Source organism: Canis lupus, chromosome 5, assembly GCF_011100685.1.
Source record: "Canis lupus familiaris isolate Mischka breed German Shepherd chromosome 5, alternate assembly UU_Cfam_GSD_1.0, whole genome shotgun sequence".
Taxonomy (NCBI): Eukaryota; Metazoa; Chordata; class Mammalia; order Carnivora; family Canidae; genus Canis; species Canis lupus.
The window spans coordinates 4,900,764-4,919,757 of NC_049226.1; the positions used below are offsets into that span (position 1 = coordinate 4,900,764).

The 18,994-nt window shown below is 41.0% G+C and overlaps 1 protein-coding gene across 8 annotated transcripts in view; it reads left to right on the forward strand.

The window, feature by feature from the left end:
• The window catches only part of PRDM10 (PR/SET domain 10), a 96,707-nt gene that overhangs the window by 24,866 nt on the left and 52,847 nt on the right, over positions 1-18,994 (forward strand). For 4 of the 8 annotated variants that reach the window (XM_038535637.1, XM_038535635.1, XM_038535642.1 and 1 more), the window contains exons 2-4: positions 9,134-9,320; positions 11,811-11,975; positions 14,035-14,094. In XM_038535637.1, the coding sequence (XP_038391565.1) occupies positions 9,252-9,320; positions 11,811-11,975; positions 14,035-14,094 (294 nt within the window). In that variant the 5' untranslated portion in view covers positions 9,134-9,251. The remainder of the gene's footprint in view (positions 1-9,133; positions 9,321-11,810; positions 11,976-14,034; positions 14,095-18,994) is intronic. The other 4 variants (XM_038535640.1, XM_038535641.1, XM_038535638.1 and 1 more) reach the window with 2 other exon arrangements.

Below are 18,994 nucleotides of genomic sequence, written 5' to 3' on the forward strand. Positions count from 1 at the left end.
GCCCAGTGCAGCACTTGATCCCAGAACCTGGGACCATGATCTAAACCAGAGTTAGACACTCAACCATGAGCCACCCAGGTGCCCCATATAATAGCATTTTAAGTGAAATTTTATTTATAGCTCAACCTGTTATCTCGGCTACACATCTACCTGTGAAGGCAGATCTGCGCCTTGTCTTCCACCTCTGTGTACAGGTGATGAAGTGAGAGCTTCTCCACTTTAAATGCTGGGTGGCTTCAGAGTAGTGACTTCATCTAGCACTATAGGCCCAATGCTGGTGGGAACCAGGCCGGTGGATGATGAGGGGTAAGGCTTCAGGAGAGGTGGGGTGCCGTGGCGTCGGGATGGGCACTCTAGGAACTAGGAGGGAGGCAGGCATCTGGGGAGGCCGGGGGCACTAGGACACTCCATTGACATATTTAGACCCAACCTTATAGCGAACTGGCTAGAAAAGCAGGGGTTCATCTTAACTTCTTCCTCCCCCTTACTCTCCAGCACTGTCACCCTTCTCATGCAGGTCTCACCTGGAGCGAGCTGGGAGGTGGGCTGTCCATCTCCCCACCCAGACAGTGAGCTCCACAGGAGCAGGGTTTTCACTCACCTTTTTATGTATCTGATGTTCACAAAGTGAGGGGAAAAATTGTTACCATTTCTCAATGTTCATCATTACACCCTGTGATCCCAATTGTTACCATGTTTTATTGAATCTGAGACATTAGTGGTAAGATACATAATTGCTTTATGTATTGTTACAAAAGAGAAGGCCTTGCCAGTTAAACTCTGATACAAATGCTTTTGCCACTTAGAATTTTTATTATATACTTATTGAAAGAGCTCTTTTAGATTTATTTAGACATAGATTTTTATCACGTCACTCTTATGCACACATAAAAAGGAAAATGTAAGTGAAAGAAATTGATTAAGGTATTCCCCTGATTTTATCTGACTCGTCAGAATCACTTTTGACTCCAAGTCATTGACGTATCTCTGTGCCACCAAGAGTGGTGGTGGTGCGGTGTTTCCTGGGGCGCCTGGGTCGCTCAGTCAGTTAGGTGTCTGTCTTCAACCCAGGTCATGAACCTGGGGTCCTGGGATCCAGGCCCATGTGAGGCTCCCTGCTCAGTAAGGAGCCTGCTTCTCCCTCTCCAGCTCCTCCTGCTTGTGGTCCCCCTTTCTCAAATAAATAAATCTTAAAAAAAAAATAGTGTTGGTGATGCAGTACTTTTTAAAAGAGGTCATACCGCTATCTCCAGGAATCTCCTCCAGGCAGCTAGAACCATCCTGGGAGTTTTGATCCTGGTGTTTTTTCACTCGACCTGTGGCAGGCTTGTCTTTCCTCATATCTCAGAAATGATGGTGCGTAGTGCAGCTTCATCCCTCTCACTGTCTTCCATATCCAGGTCCTACAGGCCTTTGGCTGTTAAAGTTATTTTCCCAGTGATGGATATTTGCATCCCTTGCAGTTTTAATGCCAAATCATAGTATAATCTCTGAAGGTATTTAAAGTGACAGTTAGGCTCAGGGCGTCCAGTGTGGACAACACACACGACTCAGTGAAACGAGGACAGAGCCCATAAATGACTGTGAGCAAGGTCACAACAAGCGGCCAGCGGCATCCACATCCTGACCGACACGGTGGAGATAGTGACCGCAGGACACCACGGTTGTAAAATAGATCCCTAGTTCAGAAATGTTAAGATGCGGGAAAAAAGAAAAAGCATCATAGACTTGACAAAATATAGATTGTTAATTCCTACAACATCCTTGCTGGGCAGATCATTTGGATTTTCAGACGAGGAGACTGGGGATCCGTGTGTGGCTTACTGACGTCATATCTACCAGGCGCGGTGGATTGGGAGAGTAGAGCCCCGATTTCTTTGACTCTAAAGCTCATACTTTCAAGTCTACAGCATTATTCAAGAAAAGAAAAATAGGCGAGAAGCTTCAAGGAAGCAAGGATCTTTTTGGATTTTGTTTTTGTTTTTGATACACTGATGTTTTTTAAGGACCCAGAACAGTACCTGGCATGTACTAAGTACTTAATACCTGTTCAATAAAGCCCCTCAAGAGAAGATGGAAGTGCAGTCATGTCCTCCTTTTCTAGAAATGAAGTTTATAGCATTTTAGACAAGGGGGGAAAGCCGGGAAGATGGGTGACCATTTTCAGGCAAGGTGGAGTGTGCGGTTCATCATTTCTTTCAGGTGTTAGGAGAGGCAACCTTGTGAGGAGGGGAAGGACATCCGTCCCCAGCCGAGTCTGTCAGCACCAGCCTGTTGCACACACTAGGTTGTCCCTGGACTCTTCCTCCCCACCTTCTGCAAATTCACATCAACAGGACTTGATGCATTGTGCAGTTAGAAATAAATAAAAAAAGGGAACACAAATCTGATAAGCCTTACCCTAAAGGAAGTTTGTATATAGGGCATTTGTTGTTTGATCAATTGCTAAGTTTTATTTATTTTAATTTTTAATTTTTTAAAAGATTTTATTTATTTATTCATGAGACACACACACACACATGCAGAGGCAGAGACATAGGCAGAGGGAGAAGCAGGCTCCCTGTGGGGAGCCCGATGTGGGACTCGATCCCGGGACCCCAGGATCACACCCTGGGCTGAAGGTGGTGCCAAACCGCTGAGCCACCTGGGCTGCCCAACTGCTAGGTTTTAAAAAAGATACGAAATGTTTTGAAAACTCTGAAGCTCATACAGTTCATCTGTAAATATAAAAGTTGACATATTTGAGCACTAGAATCTTGTGCCTGGAATTTTCCCCATGTATCATGGAACCCTCACAGTAATCTAGGAGGTAATTTTTAAAAAAAAGATTTTATGTATTTATTCATGAGAGACACAGAGAGAGAGGGAGAGACACAGGCAGAGGGAGAAGCAGGCTTCCTGCAGGGAGCCCAAGGTGTGACTTGATCCCAGGACCCTGGGGTCATGCCCTGAGCCGAAGGCAGACGTTCAACCACTGAGCCACCCAGGTGCCCCTCTAGGAGGTAATGAATGTCTCCATTTTCCATATGATGATATTTAGGACTCAGAGAATAAACAAGTGATGTGGCCAAAGTTATGTACTAGTGAGCTGATGAGCCAGTCTGGCAGCTAGGATGTTCAACTGAGATTCTGCAGATTTTCTTCTACACTCTGCAGCTTTCCCTCTAAGCTTAAGGCAGGATTAGGCTTTAGAAACCACTTTACACCCCCCTTCCCCCTTTTAAAAAGATTTTATTTATTTATCTGAGAGAGAGAGAGAGAGAGAGAGAGAGCATAGAGAGGACAGCAGGGGAGGGAGAGAATCCAAGCAGACCCTGCACTTAGCAGAGCTACATGCAGGGCTCAATCTCACAATCCTGAGATCACGACCTGAGCTGAAATCAAGAGTTGGGCACTTAACCAACTGCACCACCCAGGCACCCCTAAGTAAATCACTTTATATCCTCCAGCATCAGTGTCCCCATTTTTAAATAAGAGTGTAAAGCGGTGGGCACCTGGGTGGCTCAGTCAAGCTTCCATCTCTTGGTTTTGGCTCAGGTGGTGTGAGATTAAGCTCAGCACGGAGTGCTTGGGATTCTCTCTCCCTTTTCCTCTGCCCCTCCCGCTTGTGTTTGCTCTCTCACTAGAAATAAAAATAAAAATAAAAATCTTTTAAAAAATGACTTATTTAGTAGTGGAGTCATGTCTAGAACTTAGTTTTTTTTTTTAAGATTTATTTATTTTAGAGAAAAAGAGCACAAGTGGGGGTAGGGATTGAGGGAGAAGGAGAGAGCAGATTCCCTGCTGAACTCAGCTTGATGTGGGGCTCCCTGTCATGACCCTGAGATCATGCCCAGAGGTGATAACAAGAGTCAGAGGCTTAACCTACTGTGCCACACACGCACCTGTTTTTTTTTTTTTTTTTTTTTTAAGATTTTAAGTAATTTCTACATCCATTGTGGGGCTTGAACCCACAACCCCGAGATCAAGAGTCACATGCTCTACTGACTGAATCAGCCAGGCACCCCTTAGAATTGAGTTTTCCTGAGCAATTTATTAAATAATAAATAATTACAGAATGTCACACGGGTGTTTGAAGTAGTTTGATAGGTTGAGAAACTCAATAGGTTTTATCACAATATCTTAAAGAACAAGAACTACAAAGAGGATATTCTGTGGCACTGCTTTGGATTCCAGACACTTTCCGAATTAAAGAATCTTCACCATCTTGGGTTTCTTTATTTGCTAATGATATTCTAAAATTATTAAGAACTGGGACCATGGGCAGTATCTCACATCCTTATTGCTCAATGTTACATGCAACCTTTCCTATGTGTAGATGAACTGTTCTGTTGTTTTTGCTCCACATCTACTGAGTAGTTATTTCCATTCTTCTTCTCTTTGTCCTTATCTTATATAGTTTATTGGTATTTTATGTTATGTGATGTCTACTTCCTTATTTGGGAAAGATTAGGAACAGGGTATTTCAGTCTGGGGTAAACATCCTGTTCCTTCCTGTTTCTGCTTACTTGCTCCTGTCCTTCCTTCAAATGCCCTCCTCTGAGGTCATCCCTGAGCACCCAGTTGGGATTAGGGGTCCTCTTTTCCCATGGCATGCTGTGATAGCTTTTTAAACATTGCATACAAATTATCGAGTATGCCATATGCCAGATCTAGAGTTACTCTCAGGAACACACACATTCCTTGGCCTGTAGGAACTTACAGTTGAGATGGAGAGCCAGATAATTTGACAGAAAAATGCAGTGTGATTGAATACACTTTTTAAAAAGCTAATATGTGTTTGTTATATAGCAGGCAACGTACTAAGCACCTCACATGCATTATTTCATGTCATTCTCTCAATAACCTTATGATCCCCATTTATAGAGAAGGAACAGGAACTTAGAGAACATCTGTGTTTTGTGCAAGGTCAGTTATATTTCATAATTGCTACCCAAATCCAGGTCCAGAGCCCAAGCTCTAAGCACTGTGCTCTCGTACTGACTGCTGCCTCTCTGCAGCTCAGAGCACTTTTCCCCATGTGTCCCCTGGGCCCTCATGCACCAGGCGCAGGGAGGTGGGTGCCACTGCTGGAATTTGAGAATAGTAATGGCTTGCCAGCCAGACAGCTGCTAAAGATTCAACATCTTCCCTCAGAGACTTCAAAAGAATTCAAGATGCTAACAAATGTAAAGCAACACCCAAGTTATTCATCACAGTGTTGCTTGCAATAGTGAAAGATTAGAAGTAGCCTCAGTGTTTGTCAACAGGAGGTTGATTAAATAAATCAGGATATATTATACCATGAAATGATGCAGTTGTGATAAAGTATGAGGAAATGATTATATAAATATGGAGTTATGTAGAAGGTATGGTGTTTTGTAGGATAAACAAAATGACTTAGAAGAGATGTTACTTTGTGTAGAATCAATAGTATGCTGCCCTCTGTGGTGGGAGAAGCTGTATTTATGTTTGTATATATGTGTGCAAGCATGTGTGCAAGTTCTACGCCCAGCATGGACTCACGACCCAAGGATTAAGAGTCGCATGCTCTACCAACTGAGCCAGCCACATGTCCCTGTATTTTTGGTTATATATTCATAACATACCTGTGGACTAGTCTATTTCCATAGACTGGAAATAATATAGGTTGCTTCTGAAGGTTGGTTAAGGGATTCCAGTTAGGGAGATTGTCCACTGCATACCTTTTGTGCCTTCCAAATTTGAAATTGAAATCATAAGTGCCTTCCTAGAAATGAAAACAAATACAGAAGGGGACTCAGGGCTGTACATGTTTCCCGAGTGTGTGGGATGAGCCTGCCTTGGTCCTTGCCCCATCCCCAGCACCTGGCATAGCGTGCACTTGAGTATTTTATGCAATCATTGAATCAAGTTGAAAAAACAATCTCAAATTCCTGTGTAGGAAGGATACAACATCCCTTTTGTGGTATTCCTGCTAAAAATACATATCCCAAATCTAACCATGAAGGAACATCAGACAAATTCAAATTGAGGAATAGTCTGAAAGATAAATGGCCTGTGTATTTAAAAAATCTCAAGGTCATGGATGACTAAGAAAGACTAGGAGACTGTTCCAGATTGGAGAGGATGGGAGGACACGACAACTGGATGCACTGTGTAAAATGCCAGATTAGATCTAGGGCCAGAAAAAACAGTTGTTTCTTTCTCTATGAAGTACATTAATTAAACAAATGCCAAAATATGAAAAATGGTCCGCAAATTAGGTAATGACACTGTTTCATTCTAACTTCCTGGTTTTGGTAGTAGTACCGTGAGAAAAAGTCCTGTTTTTAGGAAATAGGTTTTAAGAATTTAGTAAGAAAATAGCATGTGTCTGCAACTTACTCTCAAATAGCAAAAGAGGGAGAGAGAAAGACAAAGGTAGAATGTTAACATTTGGTAAATTTGAAGAAATACAAGTATTCTTTCTACCACTTTGCAGTTACTCTGTCAAACTATTTCAAAAGTTAAAAAACTGCTTCCTATATGGAAAATTCTGTGATTTTGTAATGTTGGGCATTTTACATCCTCTTTTTTTTTATTATTTATTTATTGATGAGAAACAGAGAGAGAGGCAGAGACACAGGCAGAGGGAGAAGCAGGCTCCCTGTGGGGAGCCTGATGCAGGACTCGATCCCAGGACCCCAGGATCACACCCTGAGCCAAAGGCAGACACTCAACCATCCAGGCCGTCCCTTTTATATCCTCTTGTATAATTTTGTGGTTTTCTTTATGTAGAGCTTTATATTTTTGGTGACATTTATTCCTAGATTTCTTAATATATTTATTCCTCCCAAAAAATAACAGCTCTGTTGATGTATAATTCACATATTATACAGCTCACCCTGAATATCTTTTAAAAAATGCTTAATAGTACTCTTATATAAGGAAGGTATGCTTTTTAAAAAAAATCAACTTCGTTAGGGTATAATTTACACATAATTAATTAGTTAATTTTTAAAATATTTATTTATTTTAGAGAGAGTGCATGTGTGTGCATGCACAAGTTGGGGGAGGGACAAAGAGTGAGGGCGAGAGAATCTCAAGCAGACTCCCCATTGAGCACAGAATCCTGACCTGGGCTCCATCCTAGGACCCTGAGATCATGACCTAAGCTGAGATCCCAGGACCCTGAGATTGCGACCTGAGCTGAAATCGAAAGTGGGCTGCTCAACAGACTGAGGCACCCAGGCACCCCTAATTTACACATATTTTAAGTTGATGACTTTTGATACATGTATTCCCTGTGTAACCACAACCTCATTCTGGATACAAGGTCTACATTTCCATTTATCCAGAAAGCTCCTGCATACCTCTTTGTCTATGCATCACCCATTGATAGATGTGGGCATTGTTTCCAGCAGCCTCTGATGGAGAGGAGAAAGGTAGGGTGTATGCAGGGTGAATATGTGTGTGTGGGTTGGAGGGGGGGTTGGTTTTGGGTGGGGGTAAGGAATGACAATCCTGAAGAAAAGCAGGAACAGGCTCCTCAGTGGCTCAGAAGAGGCTCCCAGGCAGTTGCGATGTGGCAGTTCCTGTATTCCAGAGTAAGGCCCGGACATGGGATATTCCAGTCTTTTCTTTTCCTTTTTGTTTTTTTTTTTTTTTTAAATATTTTATTTATTTATTTTAGAGAGGGGAAGGGGCAGAGGGAAAGAGGAGAGGGGAGAGAGAATTCTGAGCAGACTCCACACTGAGCACTGAGCCCAGCGTGGGGCTTGATGCCACAACCCTGAGATCACGACCTGAGCTGAAACCAAGAGTTGGTCACTTAACCGACTGCACCACCCAGGAGCCCCTCCAGTGTTTTCTTTCTTTCTTCTTTGAGTCTTATTCTGGTTCAGAAATTGGAGCATGTGCAGTCTAAGAACATGCTTCTTTGCTTGTTTCCATTAATAATGGGGAGAATTCTGACTGGATCTGGGCCAGTGGTCTTCCTCACCTCTGGTGTAATGGTGTTGTGAGCTGTCTCACCTTTCCTGTTTATGCACGCCGCTATAACGGGATGGCAAGAGGAGGTATGTCAGGTGCAGCTGCCCTATTAAGCAGCAAATATCACGCGGCTCCTTTTTTTTTTTTTTTGAGTTATTTTGGTTTAACCTGAAGCAATTTAAAAAAAAATATTTTATTCATTCATTTGACACACATACACAGAGAAAGCACAAGTAGGGGGAGCAGCAGGCAGAGGGTGAGGGAGAAACAGGCCCCCCGTGGAGCAGGGAGCCCAATGTGGGGCTCAATCCGGGGACCCTGGGATCATGACCTGAGCCGAAGGGAGACTTAACTGATTGAGCACCCATGTGCCCCTCTCACATGACTCTTAACATGTCAGTGTTTTATCATCAAAACGGAAGATTGATTTCCTTAAAACACCCATTTTGGAAAAGAATAATGTTTCAAGGTATAGATTTCGTGCATGTGGATGTTTAAGTAAGGCTTGTGATTTGCTCATTATCAATCCTGCATTGGCCAAATGGGAAACAGAGTCTACATTTGTATTCACCAGATTGTGGCCCAGAAAACTCAGTCTCCTCTGCCTGTCATTTCCCCCTTGTTTTATTCTGCTGTTCATTTTGAGTAGGTGGTATGGGAAGTCTGTGTCTGAGCATGTGTGCAGGGGATAGCTGGGCTGGGGCTGTGCCAGTCAGGCGTGGGTGCCAACCCATCACTCACCTGCATTCACCCTCCAGGACCCTCCTTCTCCTCATCAGCAAAACTCAGAGATCTACCTGCAGCATCTTTTTTCCTATTTTATTCCATCTTGTTGACCTTCAGTATTTATTCATTCATTTCTTTACTTTTTAAGTAAACTCTATCCCCAACATAGGGCTCGAACTCATGACCCTGAGATCAAGAGTCATGTGCTCTACAGACTGAGCCGGCCAGGCGCCCCAGACCTTCAGTGTTTTTAGTGAGGGTGACACCCACCTGTTGAGTGTCTAGAACATAAGCGAGCGTGCAATACATTGTGTTATCGTTACAAACAATTTCTCCATTTCACCTTTTTTTGTCCAGCTGTGTTATCTTTTACAAAGCTTTTCTTCTTTTTTTTTTTTTTTCCTCCTTGTGGTGGAAATTTATTAAAATGTATTCATCCACCTAAAGACTTGGTTCCCTTTCTCTCTCGTTTCAGGCACGGTGCAGAGGGGTCTTTCTGTGCTTCATGAACACGCGCGTGGGAGACAGATGACCGTCCTCCACGCCGTGCTGCTCTAGGTGCCCTGGACGTGGAGCTGTGCAGCAGGGGGAGGATGGACCCCAAGGACGAAAGCTCACACGTGTGGCCTCCGTCTGCAGACCATGAAGAGAGCGCGGCACAGGTGAAGAGTGGCCCTCCCAGCATGGTGTGGGTAGGAGTTTTCCGGTTGGGTACAGTTTGCTGACAGTTAAAGAAATCGCTGCTTCTCTGCAGTAATGAGGGAGCGGACTCGCAGGACTTGCGCAGAAGGAGCTGGGAGTGTCTGAGCCCTTGGAGTGCTCCATCAGTCCAGGCCACTGCGCTTCAGGAGGGGCTCAGCCGCCACCCACGGGCTCCTCTGCCGTTTCTGCACCTTAGTGTCTTGATTTGTTTCCCTGCCCCGTTTTATTTTATGTTCTTGATGCTGAAAACCTCCAACTCCCGGGTGTTTTTTTCGTGTTACCTAGTGTAGGGTTCTGATTCTTCGTGCGTCATGAAGCACAGAATATGTCTATAGAGTGGCCTTTTCTTTTCCTCTCAAATTCAGAATGTAAAGGTCTAATTGAAAGTTGTCCCACTGAGTCAGTCGCTCTGGAGGCCGTCACTTCTCCAAATGCTGCTGTAATGGATGATCACTGCCTTTTGGGCTGCGATCATAACCAGCTGCATGTTCTTTGGACTCATCTTAACAAAGGCAAATGTCTGCTTTTTTGGTGTGGAATTGAATTTTGGGAATAATCAGCAGTCCTATGGAGCCATGTGTGGCCAAAGTATAAAACTTAACTTTTCAGCATTGTAATAAACATGCAATTTTAATTTAGGTTTTCATTAACTTACATAATGTTAGTATCACTATCGAAGTCAGGAAGTTAACACTCAAACACTTAAGTATACACATTTTACTTAAGAAATACAGCAGATATTACAATGAATTAAATAAATTTTCTAGTATGATTTAAAGTCTGAATCTGAATACTTGAAAAAAATGTTCTAGTGATGCTTCCAGCAGAATAACTGAGAAATGCTATTCTGATTCTCATAGAAAGCATTTTGAAGACGACTCTCACATAGCTATGTATTTTGGTGTATTTTGTTTATTTTTTATTTTTTAAAGATTTTTTTATTTATTTACTCATAAGAAACAGAGACAGAGAGGCAGAGACACAGGCGGAGGAAGAAGCAGGCTCCATGCAGGGAGCCTGACATGGGACTCGATCCCGGGTCTCCAGAATCAGGCCCTGGGCTGAAGGCAGTGCTAAACCGCTGAGCCACCCAGGCTGCCCTGTATTTTGTTTATAAGTGAAAATGTAGTCCATTCAAAAACAGAGTCACCATTTTGTAGGTAACCGGAGAGTAAACAGCAGAGCTCATTGCTCTCCTTCTTCCCAGTTATTTCTTTTTCCTAGCCAGGAGCTCTGATTTAGCAAAATACTGAGTGATAGAGACCAGATTTTGATGTTAATGAACAAATCTAAAGTCCCAAAATTGTCTTGTCGCACTGAAAGCTGTGCCAATTGTTTTAAGTCTTATTCTTGCAATAAACAAACTGTATCTTCATGGACAAATCAAATTTGTGTAGCAGTTGGACTAATCACTTGTATAGAAGTGGAAGTTTGTTTTACTTCTGTGATGGTCTGATTGCATTTGGTTCCCAGGTTTCTTCCTGGGGATTAAATTCACTCATGTCATCTTTGGAATCTACTACTCTCTGCTGGAGAACACTGAAATAAAAAAAAAAGTTAGGTCTGAAGCCAAGATGGTATAAGAGTAAAGATTCCAACCTAACTTCAGTATCAGCACATAAATTATTTCTCTCCCAAATGTGTGCTTTGGCCATCTGCTTCCATACCTTCAATATCAGGCGTCAGGCTGCATGCCAAGCTCTGGCCTCAAGAATTCAAACCTCCAAAGCTGACTACTCAGAAAGCATTTTATAGAATTCAGTTTCAGGTTTAGTTCTTGGTAAGTAGAAAATTATTTACCCTGGTGACAACTGAAATAGTTTTCTGAAACCCCTTAAAAGTACTTGGTTAGGATTTTCTGCATCTTTAGCTTGCTGGCAAGGAAGAGTTTTGCAACATTCATTGGCTCAGCATATGGTCACTGACAGGCCTCCAGTCCAGCCTCTGAGTGTGAAAAAAACACGTAGGAAAGAAAGTGACCTTGTTTTAATGTGTCTGCTGGAAGGCACCGTGAGTTATAAAGCGGAATATTTATGACATGTTGAGAGCAATCGGCTTTTGAGTTGACATTTGTTTTACATTACAGGATAATTTGTGTTTCGTATTTTGGTAATACTGTCAACCAGGAATCTTCAGTCACGTTTCCAGGATTAGCTAAGTGCTCCTCATGACCCCCCCAAAGAGATGCCTGCCTTAGACATTTGAGGCAAAGCGGAATTGGTATTGGTTGCCTAATACTTACTAAGTAGTAAATCAGTGACAAGGTCCTTGGATCCTGTCTCCCAAGTCACTAACAGCATAGACGAAAACATGTCAGTTCTCATTCTCCTTTCTTTGGGGGATATTTTAGAAACTCAATCATGTACTGTGCTTAGTCAACCCCATGTCTTTGTGAGATTGGTTTTGTGCTACAAGGACACTTGCTACACACTTGCTGCTTTTTGCCCCAGGTACACTTTGTTCCCGACGCTGGAACTGTGGCTCAGATTGTCTACACCGATGACCAGGTTCGTCCGCCCCAGCAGGTGGTGTACACAGCAGATGGTGCCTCCTACACGTCAGTGGATGGTCCTGAGCATACACTGGTGTACATCCATCCTGTGGAAGCCGCACAGGCACGTGAAGGATTGTTGCTTACAGTTTGTTTGTTAATTGGTCAACTCCCCAAGGACTTACGTTTACTCTCTGCCAGCTACTGCACTAGGTGCTGGTGATGCGAGCTATGATGCAGAAAAGATGTGTGCTCTTCAGGAGCTTATCACCAACCTGGCAGAGGCAGACATGCTTTATTTATTTAAATTAAATGCAAAAAGGTGTCAGAGCACTAGCCTCCTAGGATTTCTTGTCCCAGTGATCCTTGACTAGATTATCAACTTGTTACTTTTCTTATGTATCAAGAACCATCTCAAAAATGGCATGTAGTTCTGTATAGATTCATCACAGGTGGGTCAGTGAAAACATACAAATTATTTCAGCTAAATGTATAAGCAGAAAGTCCTACTACTCACTTATGAACTGCTACTAATTGATCATTTACTGATTTGTAGGACTCTAATAGAAGCAAAGGTGAGAACAGTGCAATTAGAACAACTTTATTTTTCTCTCCCTGACTTGGAGTGTTAGTTGCCAAATGCATGACACATATATATAAATATTAGTTTGTATGTTAGCCCTTTAGAATGTACAGAGCACTTTTAAAAATATTAAAAAAAATAAATTCCATACTTTTATAGTAGAATCTTGGTAATAAAAATTTGCCCTCATGCAATATTTATTTAATTAAGAGGCTCAAATCACTCCCAAGAAGTGGGGCCTACTTTACTAATAACTTTCAAATCTCTATAAAGATGAAATCACCAAGTTGTCCGATGCTACTCTTAGTATGTCTCTGCTTCATTTGAATTCCCTAACTATATTAAAATAAGGTAAAAAAAAATAACATAAGGTCAGATGGTTTATGTAAAGAATGTCCTATAGGCAGCTTTAGTTTATGACTGTTACTAAATGTCTGACTTATGATAATTTTTAAGGTTTATTTATTTTATTTGAGTCATCTCTATACCCAATGTGTGGGGCTCAGACTCACAGCCCCAAGAGCAAGAGTTACATGCTCTTCTGACACTTGTGATAATTTTTTATTTATTATTATTATTTTAAATACTTTATTTATTTATTCATGAGAGACACAGAGAGAGAGGCAGAAACACAGGTAGAGGGAGAAGCAGGCTCCCTGCAGGGAGCCCGATATGTGACTTGATCCCAGGACCCCAGGATCATGCCCTGAGCCAAAGGCAGATGCTCAACCCCTGAGCCACCCAGGTGTCCCACTTGTGATAATTTTTAAATAGCAAGTCAAAGAAATCATACAACTGGCTGAAATTCTCTTACGTGTACCTCTGGAATCAAAACTTAAACATAGTTCTTATTCCCCTGGCTTTGCTAAAGCCCTGGGCAAATTAGAAGAAAGAATATTTTTCTGGCTTAGTGATATTCTGTGGTGCCCTGGCTAAAATAGTTTTGAAGATTTTCCTTCTCTAATTAGTTTTGCTGTATCATGGCCCAAATTATTATGTGTTTATAATGAGAACTTTTAACAATTATGATTTTACTGACTATCCAGGAATGAATCTATGGAACATTAAATTCAGTTTATTTCCCTTCTACTTCTTTTTTGATAATAAGCATGCATTCATATTTGAAAGATATCCTTGTGCATGTACTAGTCTTCTGTCTGTCTGATGTCTCCATCCATTTTCACCTAATTGCGAGTCTACTGTGATACAGTGTTATGTGTGAACATATGCACCCTGTTCATGCCATGTCTCGTACGCTTTTGTGACATACATTTTAATTAGCTGTAACATTTCAACCTCAAGAGAGATTTTGCTTAAGAGTAAAATTGTCAAGTATGTTAGCCAGTTGAGATGGTTAACTTATCAATCTCTTTGGAACCATCTAAATGAAAGGCTTTGATTAAAAGTAAGAATACTATATCTTCTTTATTAATGAAGGATTATTACTAGCTATGTGGGAATTAAGTCTGTCAAGAATTGGTGCTTAGCAGTAGGATAATTTTTCATGTATAGGCAAGCCGTCTAAAGATGTATTGATAGGTTGTTTCTGTTGTTGTTTTTTTTTTTTTGTTTTTGTTTTTGTTTTTGTTTTTTTGTCTAGACTCTGTTTACAGACCCAGGGCAGGTAGCTTATGTCCAACAGGATGCTACAGCTCAGCAGGTAATGAGTTGCTTTTTTGCTTTTTTATTGTTTTCCTTTCCCTGGAATACACCCCAACCCCCTCACCAACCCAGCCCTCTGGACTCTGCATTCTCTGGCTGTCTGCTTCTTATGTATTAAGAATGGTCTCTATTTCCTTTAATGAAAACAAAGCAAAACATCACACCAACACATTGTAATCAGTACATATTGAAATAGTCTGGTAATACAAAAAATGGTTTGTCAGGGAAATTAAAAAAAAAACAAGTATATTAATGGGATATTGGTTCAAATGCTAACGAATAATTCTGAGTTTGTAAGTGTCTCTTTTTGGAAATTTGGGAAGATTTCGGTACTTTGTCTATTTTTAAATATTGAGAAAAAAACTTATGCTTAAATTACATATAAATTTGATAGTGGTCTTCCTTATTCTAGCTTCTGAAAAACTGATATTTTTCTTGGTTTTCTTTTATTTTTTAAAATTATTTAAGAGATTTTATTCATTTAGAGAGGGTGCGAACAGGGGTAGGTGAAGAGGAAGAGGAAGAGAGAGAAAATCTCCAGTGGGCTTTGCGCTGAACTCAGAGCCTGGTGCTCTTGATCCCATGACCCTGAGATCCTGACCTGAGCCGAAATCAAGAGTTGGAGGCTTAACTGACTGAGCCACCCAGGCGCTCCCTCTTCTTGGTTTTCTTTTAAAACATTTCTTTTATCTATATTTCTAATATATCCTATTTGACTTGAGGTGTTTCTTCCTTATTTTCCTACAGATTAGGAAAATGATGAAGGTGTAGAAGCAGGGCGCTTGGGTGGCTCAGTCAGTTAAGAGTCTCTCTTCAGGGCAGCCCCGGTGGCTTGGCAGTTTAGTGCAGCCTTCAGCCCAGGGCGTGATTCTGGAGACCCAGGATCGAGTCCCACGTCGGGCTTCTTGCATGGCGCCTGCTTCTCCCTCTGCCTGTGTCTCTGCCTCTCTCTCTCTCTGTGTCTCTCATGAATAAATAAATAAAATATTAAAAAAAAAAAGAGTCTCTCTTCAGCTCAGGTCATGGTCTCAGGGTTGTGGGATGGAGCCCCACATCATCGGGCTCCCTGCTGGGTGAGGAACCTGCTTCTCCCACTACCTCTGCCCCCTCTGCCCATGCTCATGCTCTTTCACTTTGCTTTCTTTCTCTCAAATAAATAAATAAAATCCTTTTTTTTTTAATCAATAAAATCTTAAAAAAAAAAGTTAAAAAAAAAGAAGGCGTTGAAGCTAGATACCCTTGGTCTTACTCTAAAGGGAATATGGCTGTCATTTAGCTGTACCACTGTCATGGGTGATTATTAAGTAAATTCCCTTTAGTAAGAACTTCGTGCATTTAAATTTTTTTAGTAGACGATTCAGATACTTCCATTTAAAAATGTGAAAAGCGAACAATAGTTTTATTAATATTATTTATGAAATGGAGAGAGAATTCTGAGGAGTCATTGTCATTAGAAGTTTTGGTTGAATTTAATCCTGATTGATAGTAATCTGCAATCTTGCAGCGTCTCTGAACTTGAATGAGAATCTGTCTTTTTTTTTTTTTTTTTTTTTTTTAATTTTTATTTATTTATGATAGTCACACACAGAGAGAGAGAGAGAGGCAGAGACACAGGCAGAGGAAGAAGCAGGCTCCATGCAGTGGGAGCCCGATGTGGGATTCGATCCCGGGTCTCCAGGATCGCGCCCTGGGCCAAAGGCAGGCGCCAAACCGCTGCGCCACCCAGGGATCCCGAATGAGAATCTGTCTTAATGTATGTAGGCTGCTGTGATGGAATTCAATACACTGGCTTATGAACAACAGAAATCTACTTCTCATAGTTCTGGAGGCTGGGAAGTCATGGGCTGGCAGATTCTGGTGAGGGCTTACTTTCTGGTTCATAATCAGCAGTCTTCTTGCTCAGGCTCGCATGACCAAAGTGGTGGGTGAGGTCTGTGGAGCACCCCCCCCTTTTAATTTTAATTTGTTTCCTATTTTTAAGTAGGCTCCATGCCAACCTGGGGCTTAAACTCATGACCCCACGATCAAGAGTCCTGAGCCAGCCAGGAGTCTGGGTTTTTATAAGGATGATAATCCCATTCATGAGGGCTCCACCTTCAATACCTAATCACCACTCAGAGGCCCCACCTCCTAATACCATCACACTGAGGATCTGTTTTCTTTATTTTAATTTTATTATTTATTTAATTCCCTGTGTAGTTAATATATGGTGTTATATTAGTTTCAGCTGTGGTCATTAGCTTTCAACATATACAATTTGGGGAGAGACAGTCTATAGCAGTGTTATTTTACTTTAATCATTTTGTAATAATTAGGTATATGCTTGAAAAAACAAATCCTGTCCATTTCTGTGAATATTTATTGATTCCATCAAGCAAGCAATGGGTAGGTTTAATTCGTTTTGACAATTTGGCAAGAAAAAATAAAAGGAAATACCTTTGTCTTGCATAGACGATTAGTTTATTCACTCATTTTTGGAGTAATAATTTTTTTTCATAAAAGAATTGAAGCAATATAAAAAAAAGTAGTACATAAAAAATACCCCCAACAAATTCTGCCCAGAAACATCCTCATGAGCTTTATAGTTGGTAACTATTATTCTAGACATGCAAAGACAAACAAACATGAGGTGTGCGGTGGGGGGTTGGGAAATGGCATGTGCTCTAAATGCTGTTATTAATCTAAATGCTTTAAACTGAAATTTACTTGAGCAGAAGAAAAAGAAATTGAGGTGAAAGTGAAGGAGGTTGGAGTCATCATATTCTCTAAATTGCACTTGAGTGTCAGTCCTGTGTTGTCCTTAGCTCCGGCTGTGATGACAAGGACATCTGCACACTGACACTTCCTCCCACCGTCCTCTCTGCTTTTCCGTGTTGTTAGGTGCATTTTTATTGTGACTAATAAATTTATGTCTTGTTCAGTAACCACGGTTATTTAGAGCTTTGTTCCATTCTCTGCTGGCATTTAATTTGTAGAAATCATGAGTCTAATTTATTTTCCTCATTCCTTTTCTACCTTAATGCCATTTTGGTACTTTCTTTATCCTTGAAGTTTTTTTTGTTTTTTTTTTTTTTTTTTATCCTTGAAGTTTTTCTTGGAAGTCTAATGACTTCACCAGCATGTGAATTAGAATTTCCTAGGACAGTGTGTGTCCTTTAGATGTATAGGTTAAGACTTTATTTCAGGAAAGTTTTCGTCTGTCAGACCTTTGAAAATCTTTCTGGTTTTGTTTGGTGTGTTCACTTTTCTGGAACATCAGCTGTGAATATATTGACTCTTTTTTTGCCTTTCATACCTAACCTGTTCTCTATAATCATTTCTTTTTTCTTTAAAGATCTATTTATGGGATCCCTGGGTGGCGCAGGGGTTTGGCGCCTGCCTTTGGCCCAGGGCGCGATCCTGGAGACCCGGGATCAAATCCCACATCGGGCTCCCAGTGCATGGAGCCTGCTTCTCCCTCTGCCTGTGTCTCTGCTTCTCTCTGTGTCTCTCATGAATAAATAAACAAAATCTTAAAAAAAAAATAAAGATCTATTTATTTATTAGTGAGAGACAGAGAAAGAGACAGAGACACAGGCAGAGACACAGGCAGAGGGAGAAGCAGGTTCCCTGTGGAGAGCCTGATGTGGGACTTGATCCTGGACCCTGGGATCACACTCTGAGTCAAAGGCAGATGCTCAACTGCTGAGCCACCCAGGCATCCCTAATCATTTCTTTCTTTCTTTCTTTCTTTCTTTCTTTCTTTCTTTCTTTCTTTCTTTCTTTCTTTCTTTCTTTCTTTTTAAGATTCATTTATTTTAGAGAGAGAGAGCAGGGGGAGGTACAGAGGAAGAGGGAGCGAGAACATCTCAAACAGACTCCACTCTGAGCGTGGAGCCCAACATGGGGCTTGATCCCAGGGACCATGAGGTCATGACATGAGTTGAAATCAAGAGTCAGACACCTAACTGACTGAGCTACTGAGGCGCCCCTCTATACTCATTTTTATATCTATTTTTTTCCTATATTATTTGTGTAGTTTCCTTTATGTTCACCATATTTCTTACTGTGTGGGTTTTTCACTCTTTAATTAACTTATACATATAGAAAAGTGCAAAAGATTGTAAGCATGTAGTGTAACCATCGCTCAGATTAAACAATATAATATTCCCAGCTCCTAAAAGCCAACCTCATGCTTTCCCCTAATCACTTCTCCTTTCTTTCTCCTCAAACGTAACTACTCTCCTGTTTGCTAACACCATAAATTAACTTTCCATGTTTTTTTACTTTCCATGGCTTTGAACTGTATGTAAATGGAAATACTTGGTATCATTTCTTTTCTTTGTGGCTTCTCTTGTTCACCGTGCTGCTCGGGGAGATCCATTCATGTTTTTGGGTGTAGCTGTTTTGGGGTTTTGTTTCCTTCTAGTTTTACTGCTATCTAGTGTTCAGTTTTATGAATGTCCAACAAAGGATCACAAGAGTGTGATCCTTTCTCCACTTTGTTCTTCGAGAGTTTCTTGGTCTTTTGCTTTGCTTTTCCATATATGTGTTAGAATCAACCTGGAAGTTTTCACAAAAGTCCTGCCAGATTGCGACTCAAATTTCATTGGATCTATGAATCAGATTCTGAAGAATTGACACCTTTATAATTTTTAGTCCTCCAGTCTGTGACATGATATATTCCTAAGTTTAAAATAAAAGTTAAAAAATTGTCTTCAGGTAGAGGTGTTGTACATCTTTCAATAGACTTATTCCTAGATATTTAGTGTGTTTTGATGCTATTATAAATGGTATAATTTAAAAATTTTTCATTTCCTAACTTTTATTTTGGATTTTCTTGATAAATAGTCATGTTATCTGTGAATACTGACAGTTTTCTTTCTTTCCAATCCCTCCCAAATGCTATATCTTTTAAT